The following is a 13,945-nucleotide window of genomic DNA, read 5'->3' as shown; positions in this document are numbered from 1 at the left end:
AGGGCTTTTGCTACTCTCTTTGTTTCTGTTCCTGGCTCAGATGATGCTCTTCCTTTGACTATCTAATGAGGGAGACTTCATGCCTCTAGCTCAGTTGGGACTAACTCAATAAATCCCCCTCTGAAATGATCTTTTATCTCTTCTGTATTATTCTTGTGTATGCTCTCTCCCCCTTTAGAATGTGAGCACCATATTCTTTGAGATCAAGGACCTATTTTTGGTTTTTCTTTGCATCCTTAGAGTGTCTGGGACATAGGAAAAGCTGAAAAATCATATATGCGTTGATTGGTCGATCAATAAGCTGATGAACTAATTTTCAATAGCATTTCTCACACATGGAGAGAAGACAAAGTTCAACAAAAAATGGCAATTCCTACCTGACCTACCAGAAATTCTTAGCTGAATTAAAATAAGGATGAAACAAAATTATGAGGGAAAGATTTGGGAACCAAATGTGAAATCCAAAGATATGGGCTGATACATTTCTAACTCTGTAACCTTTGTAATTTCTCTGAGTTTCAGTTTCCTCTTCTCTAAGCTTTTCATAAATCTGACATGAGGAAAGAATTTGTAAACCATGAAAAACCACCACATTAAAAACTGGAAGTTCATCAAAAAATTTCAGAGGCTCAGATCAGGAAGTTTATTCAAAGTTACAAAATCATTAGAGGAGTCTGTAAGACATAACATTCACAAACATAACCCAATAGGAAGGAACCTGAAGGAGAATCCTCCCTAAGTCAATGGCTATGAGAAGGAGTCCACAAAGGAGAGAACTGTCTCCTCCTTCCCAAAAATACAGGAAAAAGCAGAATTTCATATATCAATGTCAAGCTTAATTTTTCAATTTCAATGTGATCCAAATTTTTCATTTGGAGATCCTCCTGATTCTTTAATTAAGAACTCTCACAGTATATGTGAGAACTTAAACTTGATCTCTTCTACTTTTTAAAAACATTGTGACCATTTATATTCAGGTTATGTATTAACTTTGAATTAATGGTGGTAAATGGCATAAATGGCCCTGGGGAAGTTAGCAATGAATTCAGTGTAAGAGGAAAAGAAGAAATGGAAAAGGAGAAGTGGAGACAGATGGCAGATAATAAGAGGAGAGGGGCTGGTGTGAGGAAGGAGGAAGAAAAGAAGATGCTCTGGAAGGACAGAGGCATTATGGCCATAGTTCTCCTTGGCTGTGCTTGTTTCCAAGCAGCTGAATTCCAGCTTCTTCTTTTGCTTTCTCCTCTAGGCTTTGAACTTGCACAAGTAGAGGTGCTCATTCTGACAAGATTCATCTCTCCAGTTCTGGAATTCTGTAAAGAAATGGTGTAAGTTAGATGGAGGGATGGGTTAGGATGCTAGGTCCCTAGTCTGTGACTGAAACTTCCTGGTACCAGATATTCTACTCATTGAAGTTTATCCATGAGGAGCTGAAAACAAAGGAGAATGAAGAGAAAGGAAGAGAAGTAAAAAGGGAGAACAGAAAAAAATGAAAGGGTTGGGAAAGGGCAAAGAAAGAAGACAAGAGAGGTGGGAGAAAGGAAATAATAGACAAGAGAATCACTCATATTCTAGAAAGGAGGTGCCCCATTCCCCCAGGCTTCCACACAACACAAAGAGAAGAGGATGCTCCTGTGCAGGTGGCAGAGGGAAAGGGTTGGAGCTCACCAGACTCAGGAGTCAGGCTCACACAGTAGTTAGGATCAGTCTTCGCTGGGAAGCCCTTCCCCCAGGCCTTGTAGAGGTATAGGGCGTTGCTGCTCCATTTCCATCTGCGATTCTGGGGGGGAGGATCGGGAAGGGGGCGGTTAGGGAATGGTGAGACATCTCCCCAACCACCTACCTCTTTTAACCCCCTAATAAACAGATGAACTGCACATGCACCTTAATTTAGCCCAGATCTCCCAACAGGCTGCTTCTGTTTTCTAAATCTTTCCTGCTGCTGTGATCCTGGCTGCTGTTTCTGGCATTATTCAGCACCAGTTTGCTTCTACCTTCATCCCATTTTCTGAGATCCAGGTGGAGTCTACTATCTATCCCACCTTCTCTACCATCCCCTGCCCTGAGAGCCTTGAACCTCTAGGGGAGTTCTAGGTCCTGGGTTGCCTTGGACTGTTTCCCAGATGAAAGATTTCCTGATTGTGACTCTTCTCCATGAGGATGGTAATAGGAAAGTCCCATCCTGGGGATGCTAAGAATTAACAGATATGGGAACAAAAACCCTGCTCATTGAATGAAAAAGAATGGGTAGTGATACTGGAATGAAATTGGGGAGAAAAAAATTCTGCTAGTGGAGGTGCAGAAACCTTCTGAAACTAGACACAGTCCAGAACTCTCTCCCTCATCCTACGAGTCCTCCTGCCCCCTGTACTGCTCATTTATTTCCCTAATTCTAGTGCTTTTCTCAGGGAATTGAACCACCAAGATTGGTAGGAACCACCTCCCCATCAGCTCCACACACACTGTTGTTCTCCTTCTCTCCAGGACTCGGACAGGGACGGGCCCTCGGTCATACCTTGTTGGGGTCGTGCAGACCGATCCAGACTTGGTCCTTAACCTTGTTCTCCTTGATCATGGTGGCCACGAAGGTGGCCTCAGCCTCATTGAGCAGGGAGCCCAGGTGGCCCGAGGGGTAGCCCTGGCACAGCAGCTGTGGAAGGAGGGAGCGGGGCTGGGTAAATGTGTGGGGTCTGCAGCGAAGGAGGCAGGAGAAGGCTCCTGGGAGCCTCAGGGGACAGAAGTCAACAGGGGAAAAGAGAAGAGGTTAAAAGCCCAAGGGGAGAGGTCTGTTATAATTTGAATATGGGATGACAAGATCACCATTGTGGGAAGCTGAGTTCTAAGGGACACAGAAAATAAGAGACCCCAGTTCTGGAGTTCCCTGACAGGGGAAGATCAGGGTGAGAGATGAGGGACTAAGGACTCATTGTGACCACATTGCTGGCCCCAAAGAATATGGAGACAGGGACATAGACCCAGCACCCTCTCTCCAACCCACCTCGGCAGTGTTCCAGGTCTCAGGACCCAATATTCCATAGCAGTGGGAGCCATGGAAGCCAAAGCCCTGGGGGCAGGAGCTCCTGGCAGAGGGGGGTTCAGGGGCCTCCTGATGGCCTGGGGAGGGAGGAGACCAGTTACAGGTGAGGTCAGCTGGGGCTTCTGTTCCCTGGACATCAGGCTTTGAACCCTACAATCCCCCAACTGCTTCTTCCCTGTCTCACTGTGCACCCTCCTTCCATCCCATCCCCTTCCCTTTCCCTTTTTCTAAGTCCAAGCCCCTGTTCTAGGCCCTGTTCTAGGTGGGCAGTCAAAGGGAGGCCTGAGGGACCCACCTTGTGTCAGGCAGGGGAGCAGCAGGCAGGCGAGGAGCAGCCCTGAAAAGCTGGGGGACATCGTGGCAGAGAGCATCATCTCTGATTCTGGGGAGGAGACAAGAGAAACCCTGATCTCCCGCCCAAGGACCATGGGGAGAAGGGGACAAAGATGGTAGCCTATTCCTCAATAGATTCATAGTGCTGCTCCTGTTCTCTGGACCCAGGCTGGGACTGAATTCCCTACTTTTGTCTTCTTTTTCTCTCCTTCCTGGGGCCTCAGGGAACTTGCAGATTCCAGGAGCAGGACAGAATCTGGGAACCACTGGAGGGTCGGCCCAGTGAGCAGAGACCCTTCTTTTAGAGTCATCTAGAAATGACCATTTACTAGACTTTCCCCCAAGGTAACGGCCTCCTGGAGCGGCTGCCATCTGGGAAGGGAATGGCTTCCGGAGCCTGTAGGGACCCAGTCTCCCAGACCTCCTCTCCCTCACTTACCAGGCTGAAGGAATCCTGTGTCGGAGCAGAAGAGGACGGAACCTTTATAGGGAGAGGGCCCATTATGGGGGGCAGGGCTGGGGATGAAGGGCCGGCTGGGAAGGGGAAGGGGCTTCCTGGAAGAGGGCGAGGTCTTCCTCAGTTTGGGGTCAGGAGCAAAGAGGAACCTTTGTTCTTCCCATAATATGAGGTAGAAACACATGACTGGTTGCTGCCCAGAAGCTTGCCAGGTGCCATGTTCCCAAAGCCTGGAGATTGGAGGAAGAGAGAACACACACAGGAATGAGTGAGGTTCCTGCAGGGCTTGGATCGAGAAAACTGAAATCTGGGAAAAGTTTAGCGTCAGAGACCTTGGCCTTGGAGAAGGAGAATTCCAGTCAATGGATCCTTGACTGAACCCTCTATCTTCCTATTAATTACTGGAATTTCCTGAACAAAAAAATGAAGATTTTTTTCAGGCTCTTGGAAATGGCTCGGTATCACCAGCACATTTTTGGTGTTGATTTGGGGTTACATTGACATTTTCAGCAAAGAATAGAGTTCCATAAAGCTTTTTCGAGTACATCTTTGTTCTCAAACGTGAGAAACAAGTGAATATGGACAGGACCAAGCAGCAGATCTTCCAAGATCATCAGAAAACTGAAAAAAAATAACCCCAAATCTCCTGAACTCTGGTGAAAATCCTCAGCATCTGTATTTCACATGTATTTTCCTTTTAGAACGTGTCTCCCTTTTAGAACATCCTTTACTAATGTTTACTAGAAGTTTCAAATGCTTCCCATCAGTGGGACTTTAGCAATTGAAAATCAATTTCCTTCTCATTAACAACTGGGGAGCCTATCCACCAGCCCTTGGGGTGCCTAGTGCATGATTAAAGTAGGTGATATTAGGATCTGGCCTGCTTTAAAGGCCAATATCTCTCTCACAATATAGTTTCCAGAACCTCCCACTAGACCCTGGACAGGATGGGAGAAATTCTGAGGGCCCTGACCCCATCACTTCCTTTTTTCTGGATGCTAGGCTTCCCAATCCCAATCCCAATTTGAAGATGCTTAGATTTAGCCAGAAATATTGTGATGACCTGCCCTGGGTCTGCCTGCCCCTAGTCTCTTCCCACTGCAATCTAAATCCAAAGTTCACATCTTCCCATGACACATCCCTCCCTAATAATCTCCAGTGCTTCCCCATCACCTCTAAGATCCAATACAAAGCCCTCTGTTAAATGTTTCAAACCTTCCATAACCTTCCCTTCTCCCATCTTATCTTTCTCCCAACATACATACATGTTCTTGGGCTTAGTTCTTTCCTAGAACAAGATATTTCATCTCCAGATTCAAGACATTTCTCTCCCATATTTGCAATGTTCTTTCTTCTCCTCCTCTCTGCCTATTGGCTTTCCTGGCTTCCTTGAAATGCAATTAATATCCCATCTTCTGTAGGAAGCCTTGACTAAGCCCTCTTAATCTTAGTGCTGTGTGTCTCTTAATAGTTTTCTTTTTTGTTATTAAATTTATTTAGTATTTTATTTTTCCTCAATTACATGTAAAAACAATTTTAACACTGAATTTGTAGAGCTTTCAGTTCCAAATTCTCTTCCTTCTTCTTTCTCCATCTCACCTCCTTGAGAAGACAAATAATATGTTCTAAATATGTAATGTTGCAAAACATAATATAATGTTTTAATATAATATAATGATATATTTATATAATTATATATGTAACATATAATAGTCATGTTGCAAAAGAAAATATACACAATAAAAAAACCTGAACAAAAGTAAAGTTAAAAAATAATATCGTTCAGTCTGTATTCAGACATCATCAGTTCTTATCTGGGAGTAGATAGCATTTTCATCTTAAGTCTGCCATGAGTTGTCATGAATCATTATATTGCTGAGAATAACCAAGTCATTCACAGATGATCTTACAAGATCATGGTTACTATGTACATGGTACATTTTCACTTTGCATCAACTCATGGAAATCTTTCCAGGTTTTTCCAAGAGCATTTTAGAGCTCATCACGTCTTTGCTTTTTTTTAGAGCTCATCATTTCTTATAGCGCAATCCATCATAATCATATGACACAGTTTGTTCAGCCATTCCCCAATGGATGGGCATCCCCTCAATTTTCAATTCTTTGTTATCACAAAAGAACTCTCATTAATATTTTTGTACACATAGGTCAATTTCCTTTTTAAAAAAAAAACTTTTATGATACATCCCTAGAAGTGGTATATACATGGTTTTATAGCCTTTTGGATATAGGTTTTTTTGAGCTTTTCCATGGGTCGAGACCAATTTGGATTTTTCTTGGAGACTTTTGATGCAAAAGTTTTAACTTCTTTTTCTTTTTCTGAGTGTGTATTTTGATCTTCCTTGTCACCATAGTAACCTACTACATTATTATGGTCAGACTTTTTTTTTTTCTGTTGTCCATTTTTTCCAGTTTACTTCTTGACTTTTAACTCTTTGTCATAGTGGGTCTCTGCTTCCAGGATGGAAGGAGCTTGATCTTGAACTTCAGGGTTTTTTGTGCAGCTGTTTCCAGAAATATTTCTAATGAGCTATAAATGTTTGGTTCTTCCAAAGTGGCCCAGATCTGCATGTGGGCAAAGCACCAGAGTCCTGCACAAGCAAGAAGACTCCTGTAATCTGACTAGATGTTTGACCCCTTACAATCTGTGGGCTGAGGTATCTAGAAGTAAAAGCTGATGATGATTTAGAGTCTCCCAAGCCTTGCTCCTAGTTTGCTGGTGTCCGTTCTATACTGGTATAGCCTGTGCACTGGACTGTGCTCCCACCTTGGTGCAACAGTGCCCTTTTCTGCCAACATTATCATTTGTCTTGGGCTGGAAAACTTTTCAGTCCACCTCTTGTTGGGTTCTGGTATTCTAGAATTTATTCCATCATTCCATAAAGATATTTGGAGAGGTTTGGGGGAGAGCTCAGGGGAGACCCTACCTCTATTCCACCATCTTGGTCTAAGAGGTTTTCTCTTAATTGCTTAGTATTCATCTTTGTATAGAGCTTGATTTTTATTATTTATTTTTATTATAGTTTTTTTTTTTTACAGAACATATGCATAGGTAATTTTTCAACATTGACCCTTGCAAAACCTTCTGTTCCAACTTTCCCCTCCTTCCCTCCACCCCCTCCCCTAAATGGCAGGCAGTCCCATACATGCTAAATATGTTAAAGTATATGTTAAATACAATATATGCATACATATTTATACAGTTATCTTGCTGCACAAGACAAATCAGATTTAGAAAGAAGGTAAAAAAAACCTGGGAAGAAAAACAAAAATGCCAGCAAACAATAACAGAAAGAGTAGAAATGTAGAGCTTGTTTTTTACATGTTGTTTGCAAAAACAGAGTAGTGCAGGGTCCCAAAGGGCAGATATTATCCTTTGCACCTTTTTGTATTTTGCCACCCAGTAGCTGTTCAGTCACTTTTATAGAGCTACAGGACTGACTGACCACTTTGTAGCTCCCAGATGAGTTCTAGATGGAGAAGAGGAAGCAGGTCCCCACTTCTCCCCCTGTGCTAGTGCCTCTGAAACCAGAGCTCAGCCCTTGGCAGGATTTCTGAGGCTTGTTACAGTCCCCCCTTTCTAGAAATCTGGTCCTGATCCTTGCAAAGGGCACCCAAATTCTCTCCTTTCCCCTTTAGTATCACCCCACTCTTAATTCCCTTCTCCCTGAAGATGAAAGGTCAGCTTCTCAGAGACTTGTTGTAAGATTCACTTAAAAAGAAATGGACTCTAAAGAAAGGGTTTAGGCAAAGGGCCAGAGGCAGAGGGCCTGCTCGTTTGAATTCTTTTGGCCTTTGCCAATTCTTTCATTTCATGGGAAACTAAGAAAGGTTTTGTGGAGCTTGTGCAGGACTGAGGGAAGCTTCAGTAACTATGGCACCCAGGCCTTCAGAGATGTGGGAAGCCAGCCCCCATTATGGGGTCATTTTGTTCCCTTAAGCACTTCTTATACTAAGCTGATGATGCAGAAGAAAGAAACATTTTCAGTAAAAGAAGAGATTTCTATTTATTGCCAATTTTGTGAAAATTATGGGTAGACATTTTGATGTGTACTGGGCAGAGATCAGCTTGCTTTAAAAGGCAAATATAAATAATTTGTTTGAATAGAAGAGAATATAACAAAGCGGTGTTGGGCTGAAGAATTGGAAGAAGAATCTGGGGGTTAAGAGGGAATGGGAGACAGGGAAAAGGTGTAGAAAGACTCTATTCAGATCCTAGGAGACTCTGTTCCTGGCTCTGAAGTGGTTAAACCATAATTCCTTCTTTTGTCTTGTCAATTCTATGATTGATAGTTTAAGGCAGAGAGAATTTTTCAGAGTGCAATTTATTTTTTTATGTGTGAAAGGCTGAGTAGGCATATGATGGGCTAGAATGGGCCAAAGATCTTCTTTTCTGTTCACCACGATGGTAAGCTCTGGGTTTTGAATCTAGCACTCCATGAACTAGGAGGAATGGAAGGAGACAAAAGAGAAGGGGAAGAAAAAGTCCCATGCTCTAATTCAGTAGTGCCTATTTTCAACCAGGGACTTAGCAAATACATAGTGGAAGGAATGACACTGAATGGGGAATTCCTAAGGTTGATACTTTCTCTCTTTCTCTCTCTCTCTCTCTCTCTCTCTCTCTCTCTCTCTCTCTCTCTCTCTCTCTCATCTCTCTCTGTCTCTTTCTCTCTCAGTCTCTCTCTCTCTCTGTCTCTCTATTTCTCTCTCTCTGTCTCTCTATCTCTCTGTCTCTCTATTTCTCTATTTCTCTCTCTCTGTCTCTCTATCTCTCTGTCTCTCTTTCTCTCTCTGTCTCTCTCTGTCTTTCTCTCTGTCTCTATCTGTCTCTCTGTCTCTGTCTCTGTCTCTCTCTCTTTCTCTCTCTGTCTATCTCTCTCTCTTTATCTCTCTCTGTGTCTCTGTCTCTCTCTCTCTCTCTCTCTCTCCTCTCTCTCTCTCTCTCTCTCTCTCTCTCTCTCTCTCTCTCTCTCTCTCTCTCTTTCTGCCTCTCTCTGTCTCTGGCTCTCTCTTTCTGTCTCTCTCTCTGTCACTGTGTTTCTCTCTGTCTCACTTTCTTTGTATCTATCTATCTATCTATCTATCTATCTATCTATCTCTATCTCACCAAGTCAGTCTCATCCAATAGCCTTGAACCCAAGAGCTACTTAATGAATGCTTGGTATTTAGGAAAAAAACCAGCAACAACAAAAAAGGAAAAACAAAAAATGAGGTATCTTTTTTCCTCCCCATCCCTCAGCCAGGGATGATAAAAGAAATTATTTTTTAAAATAGTCTCTCTTTTTTTTTTTTTAAACTCAAAGCATGGCAGAGCCTAATGTTCTCATGAGAAAACAATGGTACCAGAACCAGGAACTTCAGTCAAAGTTGGACGTGAGAAGCAAAGGATTTCCATGTGCCAGGAAGAATGGTGGCAGTCCATATCAATCAAGGAAGCATCTGATAGAAACTAATACTCGTGGAGCAATGTGTGGCAAAGGCTAATGGGGAATAAACCTGCCGGGAAAAGCATGATGATATCACTAAGGGATTTCCTTGGCCTTGTGCTCCAGGAAACTGGTTATTCATTAATTTTTATTCCAGTTTCACCAATTCCCAGGGTCACAAGGATATTACTCCCTGTAGGGCTATCCTGAAGACATGTATTCCACTTGCTTAGCCTGAACCCAGTCCAGTATCTAGAGAAGGGCGCAGTAGTTGATCTTTCAATATAACTAGAATCTCTTCCCCTTTATAAATGATTTCTGTATTATGTTCCTGTTGATAAGATACTGTGTACATTTGAGGGAGAAATTTACCCAGACTTAGGACTTAAAGTGGGTTCATTACCCCCCACTTTTTATCTGTGTTCTCTAATGAAATGTCTTTGCTTTACCAATAATTGTGCCAGGGCTCAATAATTATGCTTTTCTTAGAGTTACAGCCACAGAACACCTTGAACCGTGGGGATCCTTCTTAAGGAAATTTGCCCTGGGAATTGGGATGTGCCTCCAAGCACTACACTTGGGTGATGGAAGGGGTATTCAGAAAGATGGCAGAAGACAAGAATGATGATTCCAACTCTACGCATTTTCTTTGATTGTTCTTGTCTGGAAGTCTCTCCCTCTTCCTTCCCTCTCTAGGCTTTCCTGGCTTTCTTCACGTTCTAGATAAAATGCCATGTTCTTCAAACTGTTTTTCCATCTTCCCTCTAATTTTCCTGCCTTGGGTCTGTTAGTTGACCCCAAATTTATCTGCAGGTAAGTTATTTCAAGATTTTAGTTTTCAATAAACAAATTCTCCTTTGCCACATTAAAGTGTTGAGAGCTTGGATAGTAAATGACATTTCTTAATGCTTGTGTCATTAACTAGAGGATCAATTGAGGAAACTCATACCAGAGGAAGCAGCTGTCTTCGCTCCCAACTAAATATTTTCATTTTGCTCACCTGTTCCTAGGTTTTTTGGGTCCTTCTTATCATCCTTGTGTACGCACTCCCAGGAACCTATTCCAGGTCAGTTAATCCCTCTCTTAGAATATACCAATAATATTGAAAAAGTGATCAAGATGTATGAAGGTCCTTGTCACCAAAGTACTTGACTTAGACATCCTAGGGGTCAACAGCAGAAATTGTGGTGATTTTTTCAGTAGAAAGGACATGAAAGGAGAATCTTGGCCATCCTTTTTGTTTCTGCACCTCATTGACCCTGAGAAGTTTCCAGATGATAAGATGACCTTTCTGTGGAGTCTTCTCCCTCCAGAATGGGAACTCCTTGAAAGGAGGGGCTTTCTAGCTTTTTTGTTGGTCAGTGTCGACTAAGCACAATGCTTTGTATATAATGAATGCTTAATGAGCACTTTTTCATTCATTTATTCCCAAGACCAACCCATGGTCCTCAAGAGTTGAGGGATAAAGACCAGTGTCAGGAACTCAAATGTACATGTGCAGCCCAAACCTAAAGGAACGTCCGTCAACTCTGAGTTTTCCTTCTGTGTGTAAGCCCAGTTTCTACCATGTCAGCAGCTAGGGCCACAAAGAACAAAAGGACAGAAGAGGGAGGCAGGGACAGAAGCTCTCAACAATCCAGCCATTGTGAGTCTCCAGGATCTTACCTGGCTTTTAATGCCCACGTGTCTCTTACACCAAACAGAGATCCTCCCAATAAACCTCAAAGCACAGTTGGTAATTAAACAAATGTGAGGACTTTTCCTCCCTCATTATGCATACTTTTCCTCAGAAGGAATAAAGAAATATTTCAAGAAAACTGAATCTATGTGTATATATGAATATAAATATTATATATATGGAAAGAGAAATATCTATTTCTGCACTTGTGTGTCTGTACAGTTTGATAGCCCTTTGGGCATACTTCCAAATTGCTCTCCAGAATGGTTGGATACGTTCACAGGTCCACCAACAATGTATCAGTGTTCCAGTTTTCCCACATTCCCTCCAACATTTGTCAGTATCTTTTCCTGTCATCTTAGCCAGTCTGAGAGGTGTGTAGTGCTATTTCAGAGTTGTTTTAATTTGCATTTCTCTGATCAATAGTGATCTAAAGCACCTTTTCATAAATAATAAATATAAATAATAAAAATTAAAATGTTTAGCCTTGAAAAAAGGTCAATGAGTAATGTTTATTTCTTCACAATATTTCTGATCATGGCTTCTCCTCACCTCTGAACCATAGCCCTATCATTTATCTTCTCCAGATACTTGCTTGTGTCTCTTAAGAAACCTCATCTTCTTTATTCCTATATAAGGGTGAAAGTTCTCTAAGGGAGTTCTTCCTTTTCTTTTAAACTCTCTCTAGCCATGATAAGATTCTTTCTCTTTTCACAACTGCTTCTAAGAATGTCAGATTGTTAATATCTAATATTCCAAAATCAATTAGAAATATAGTAACAGTCTCTATATTTTGCAAGACAGTTTTAGAAATTATGTTACCCTGGAAAAGTGAACAATAGTGAGGAAGAAAGGAAAGAGAGGTCATAGGTTGTTAAGGGCAGGAAGACATATAGCCGCTGCAAAGAGAAAGTGAATTGGTGCCCAAAGGGAGGGAGATCTATCGCTAAATGTGCAATAACAATACAAAGGGAATATATCAGCATGTGGAAGAAAGCTTTGACTCCAAAGTGAGGAACATTTGAGTTCCAATCCTTCTTCAGACCTGAATTTGCTGGGTATGTCATTTAACTTTTCTCATCCTTAGGAAAAGTAGGACGATAATATCACCTCTCTCCGAGAATTGTTGCTACTCTTAAGGAAATGGTTGTAAAGTGTTTCCCAAACTTGACATATCTATATAAATGCTAGATTAGGTTAAACTCCTACCTGAATGAATACAGAGAGGACTGGCGAGACTTACATGAACTGATGCTAAGTGAAATGAGCAGAACCAGGAGATCATTATACACTTCGACAATGATATTGTATGAGGATGTATTCTGAAGGAAGTGGATTTCTTTGACAAAGAGACCTAACTGAGTTTCAATTGATAAATGATGGACAGAAGCAGCTACACCCAAAGAAAGAACACTGGGAAACGAATGTGAACTATCTGCATTTTTGTTTTTCTTCCCGGGTTATTTCTACCTTCTGAATCCAATTCTCCCTGTGCAACAAGAGAACTGTTCGGTTCTGCAAACATATATCGTATCTAGGATATACTGCAACATATCCAACATATAAAGGACTGCTTGCCATCTAGGGGAGGGGAAAAATCGGAACAGAAATGAGTGCAAGGGATAATGTTGTAAAAAATTACCCTGGCATGGGTTCTGTCAATAACAAGTTATTATAAAATAAAATAAAATATATTTTTAAAAAATAAAAATAAAAAAATAAACTCCTACCTGATAAAAAAAAAAGGGAAGGTTCACCTGCTGTGCTCTGTATCTGGGCACAGGGAGTTGAAGGGACATGAATTTCGAGATGAAACGGGGAAGATGATGTTTCTGGGGGCATTTTGGGAATTAGTCATTGGAGAGGAAAAAATCAGCTCTGTCCCATCATTTTGAGGGTCTTTTGCGGGAATATCTACTCCTGCTCCTGTCTCAGGTGCTGTTTGCCCTTTGGTTACCCAAGGAATAAGGTCTGGGAGATGGGGAGAGGTTCCATACCTGGATCTCCTGTGGGACTAGCTGAATAAAATGTCTCTGAAGGATCTTTCATCTACATATATTGTCTCCCCCAGTAGAATGTGAGTCCTTCCTTTTGCCCTTTCTGTGCATCCCTAGCATTGTCTGGGACCCAGGAAATGCTGAATAAATTCTTTTGTTTGATTGGTTAGTTGATGAGTGATTAAACTAATTCTCTGAAAATGACTGTTGTTCTCAACAACTCTGGATGTTGCTGCTCTGTTGATTCTTATCCAGAGTAAAGGAGAACCTCATATTTTTAGGGCTAGAAACAATCATGGACAGGACTTTTGCTAAAGGAGAGGGAGAAATAAGCTCCCCGGCATGAAACAGGCCACCAGGAGAGTGAAATATACTTCAAGGGCACGAGAGTCACTGAAAGACCTTAGTCTATCAGGGGGACAAACTCAATGGGGAACTTAGCTGATGTTCATAGTACTTCTGCCTCCACAATCAGCTTTTCCATGTACTTCCTGCACTCTGACATGCAGAGAACTGTAAGAAGACCATGAACCTTCCAACTGTGATGATCTTCGGATACCGCAGGAGGGAAAAAGCTCACAAAGCAAAGAAAAAAGATGTCATGAAGTTCATGAAACTCATGACTCCTCGGGAGCCAAACAGGCCAGGGGCTTCCAAATTCAAAGCATCAGACACGGGGACAGGAACTCAACATTTGCTGGCAATGACAGGCAAACTGTGAAGGAGATCTCGGGATTAACAGGAGTTAGAAGATCAAAAAAGTTTATTTTAGAAATAATGATGGATCTCACCAGATCTTGAGACAATCTAATCTGAACTAAATGGGGCTATGGGCCCAGTCTCTCTCCTGCACTTCACTGCCAAGAAGGATTTTCATTTTCCATGTGAAAGATCTGTGCTATTGAGAGGGTCTCTGACCCCAACTTTTGTCATCTTTAAAATTGGGGTTGTTTCCACAGGGGGGGTATGAGGGAAGCTCTTTATAAACCATGAAGCGTCATC

The 13,945-nt window shown here is 41.9% G+C and overlaps 1 protein-coding gene across 1 annotated transcript; it reads right to left on the bottom strand.

The window, feature by feature from the left end:
• Window positions 1–619: 619 nt before the first annotated feature.
• Window positions 620–3,414, bottom strand: LOC127552335 (lithostathine-1-alpha-like). Its single transcript, XM_051982898.1, has 5 exons — window positions 3,330–3,414; window positions 2,996–3,111; window positions 2,513–2,647; window positions 1,666–1,777; window positions 620–1,310 (listed from the first exon to the last, which is right to left on the bottom strand). The coding sequence occupies exons 1-5, from the start codon at window positions 3,406–3,408 to the stop codon at window positions 1,243–1,245; spliced, it is 510 nt and encodes a 169-aa protein (XP_051838858.1). The 5' UTR covers window positions 3,409–3,414; the 3' UTR covers window positions 620–1,242.
• Window positions 3,415–13,945: the final 10,531 nt, after the last annotated feature.

The sequence above is a fragment of the Antechinus flavipes genome, chromosome 2, assembly GCF_016432865.1.
Source record: "Antechinus flavipes isolate AdamAnt ecotype Samford, QLD, Australia chromosome 2, AdamAnt_v2, whole genome shotgun sequence".
Lineage (NCBI taxonomy): Eukaryota > Metazoa > Chordata > Mammalia > Dasyuromorphia > Dasyuridae > Antechinus > Antechinus flavipes.
This window is presented reverse-complemented; position numbering and strand designations above follow the sequence as displayed.

Coding starts and splice junctions, on each gene's coding strand:
- LOC127552335 (XM_051982898.1), bottom strand. CDS start 3,408: ATGATGCTCTCTGCCACGATGTCCCCCAGCTTTTCAGGGCTGCTCCTC. Junction 2,648..2,995: donor AGACCTGGAACACTGCCGAG/GTGGGTTGGAGA, acceptor CTCCTTCCACAG/CTGCTGTGCCAGGGCTACCC. Junction 1,311..1,665: donor GAGCCTGACTCCTGAGTCTG/GTGAGCTCCAAC, acceptor ATTTCTTTACAG/AATTCCAGAACTGGAGAGAT.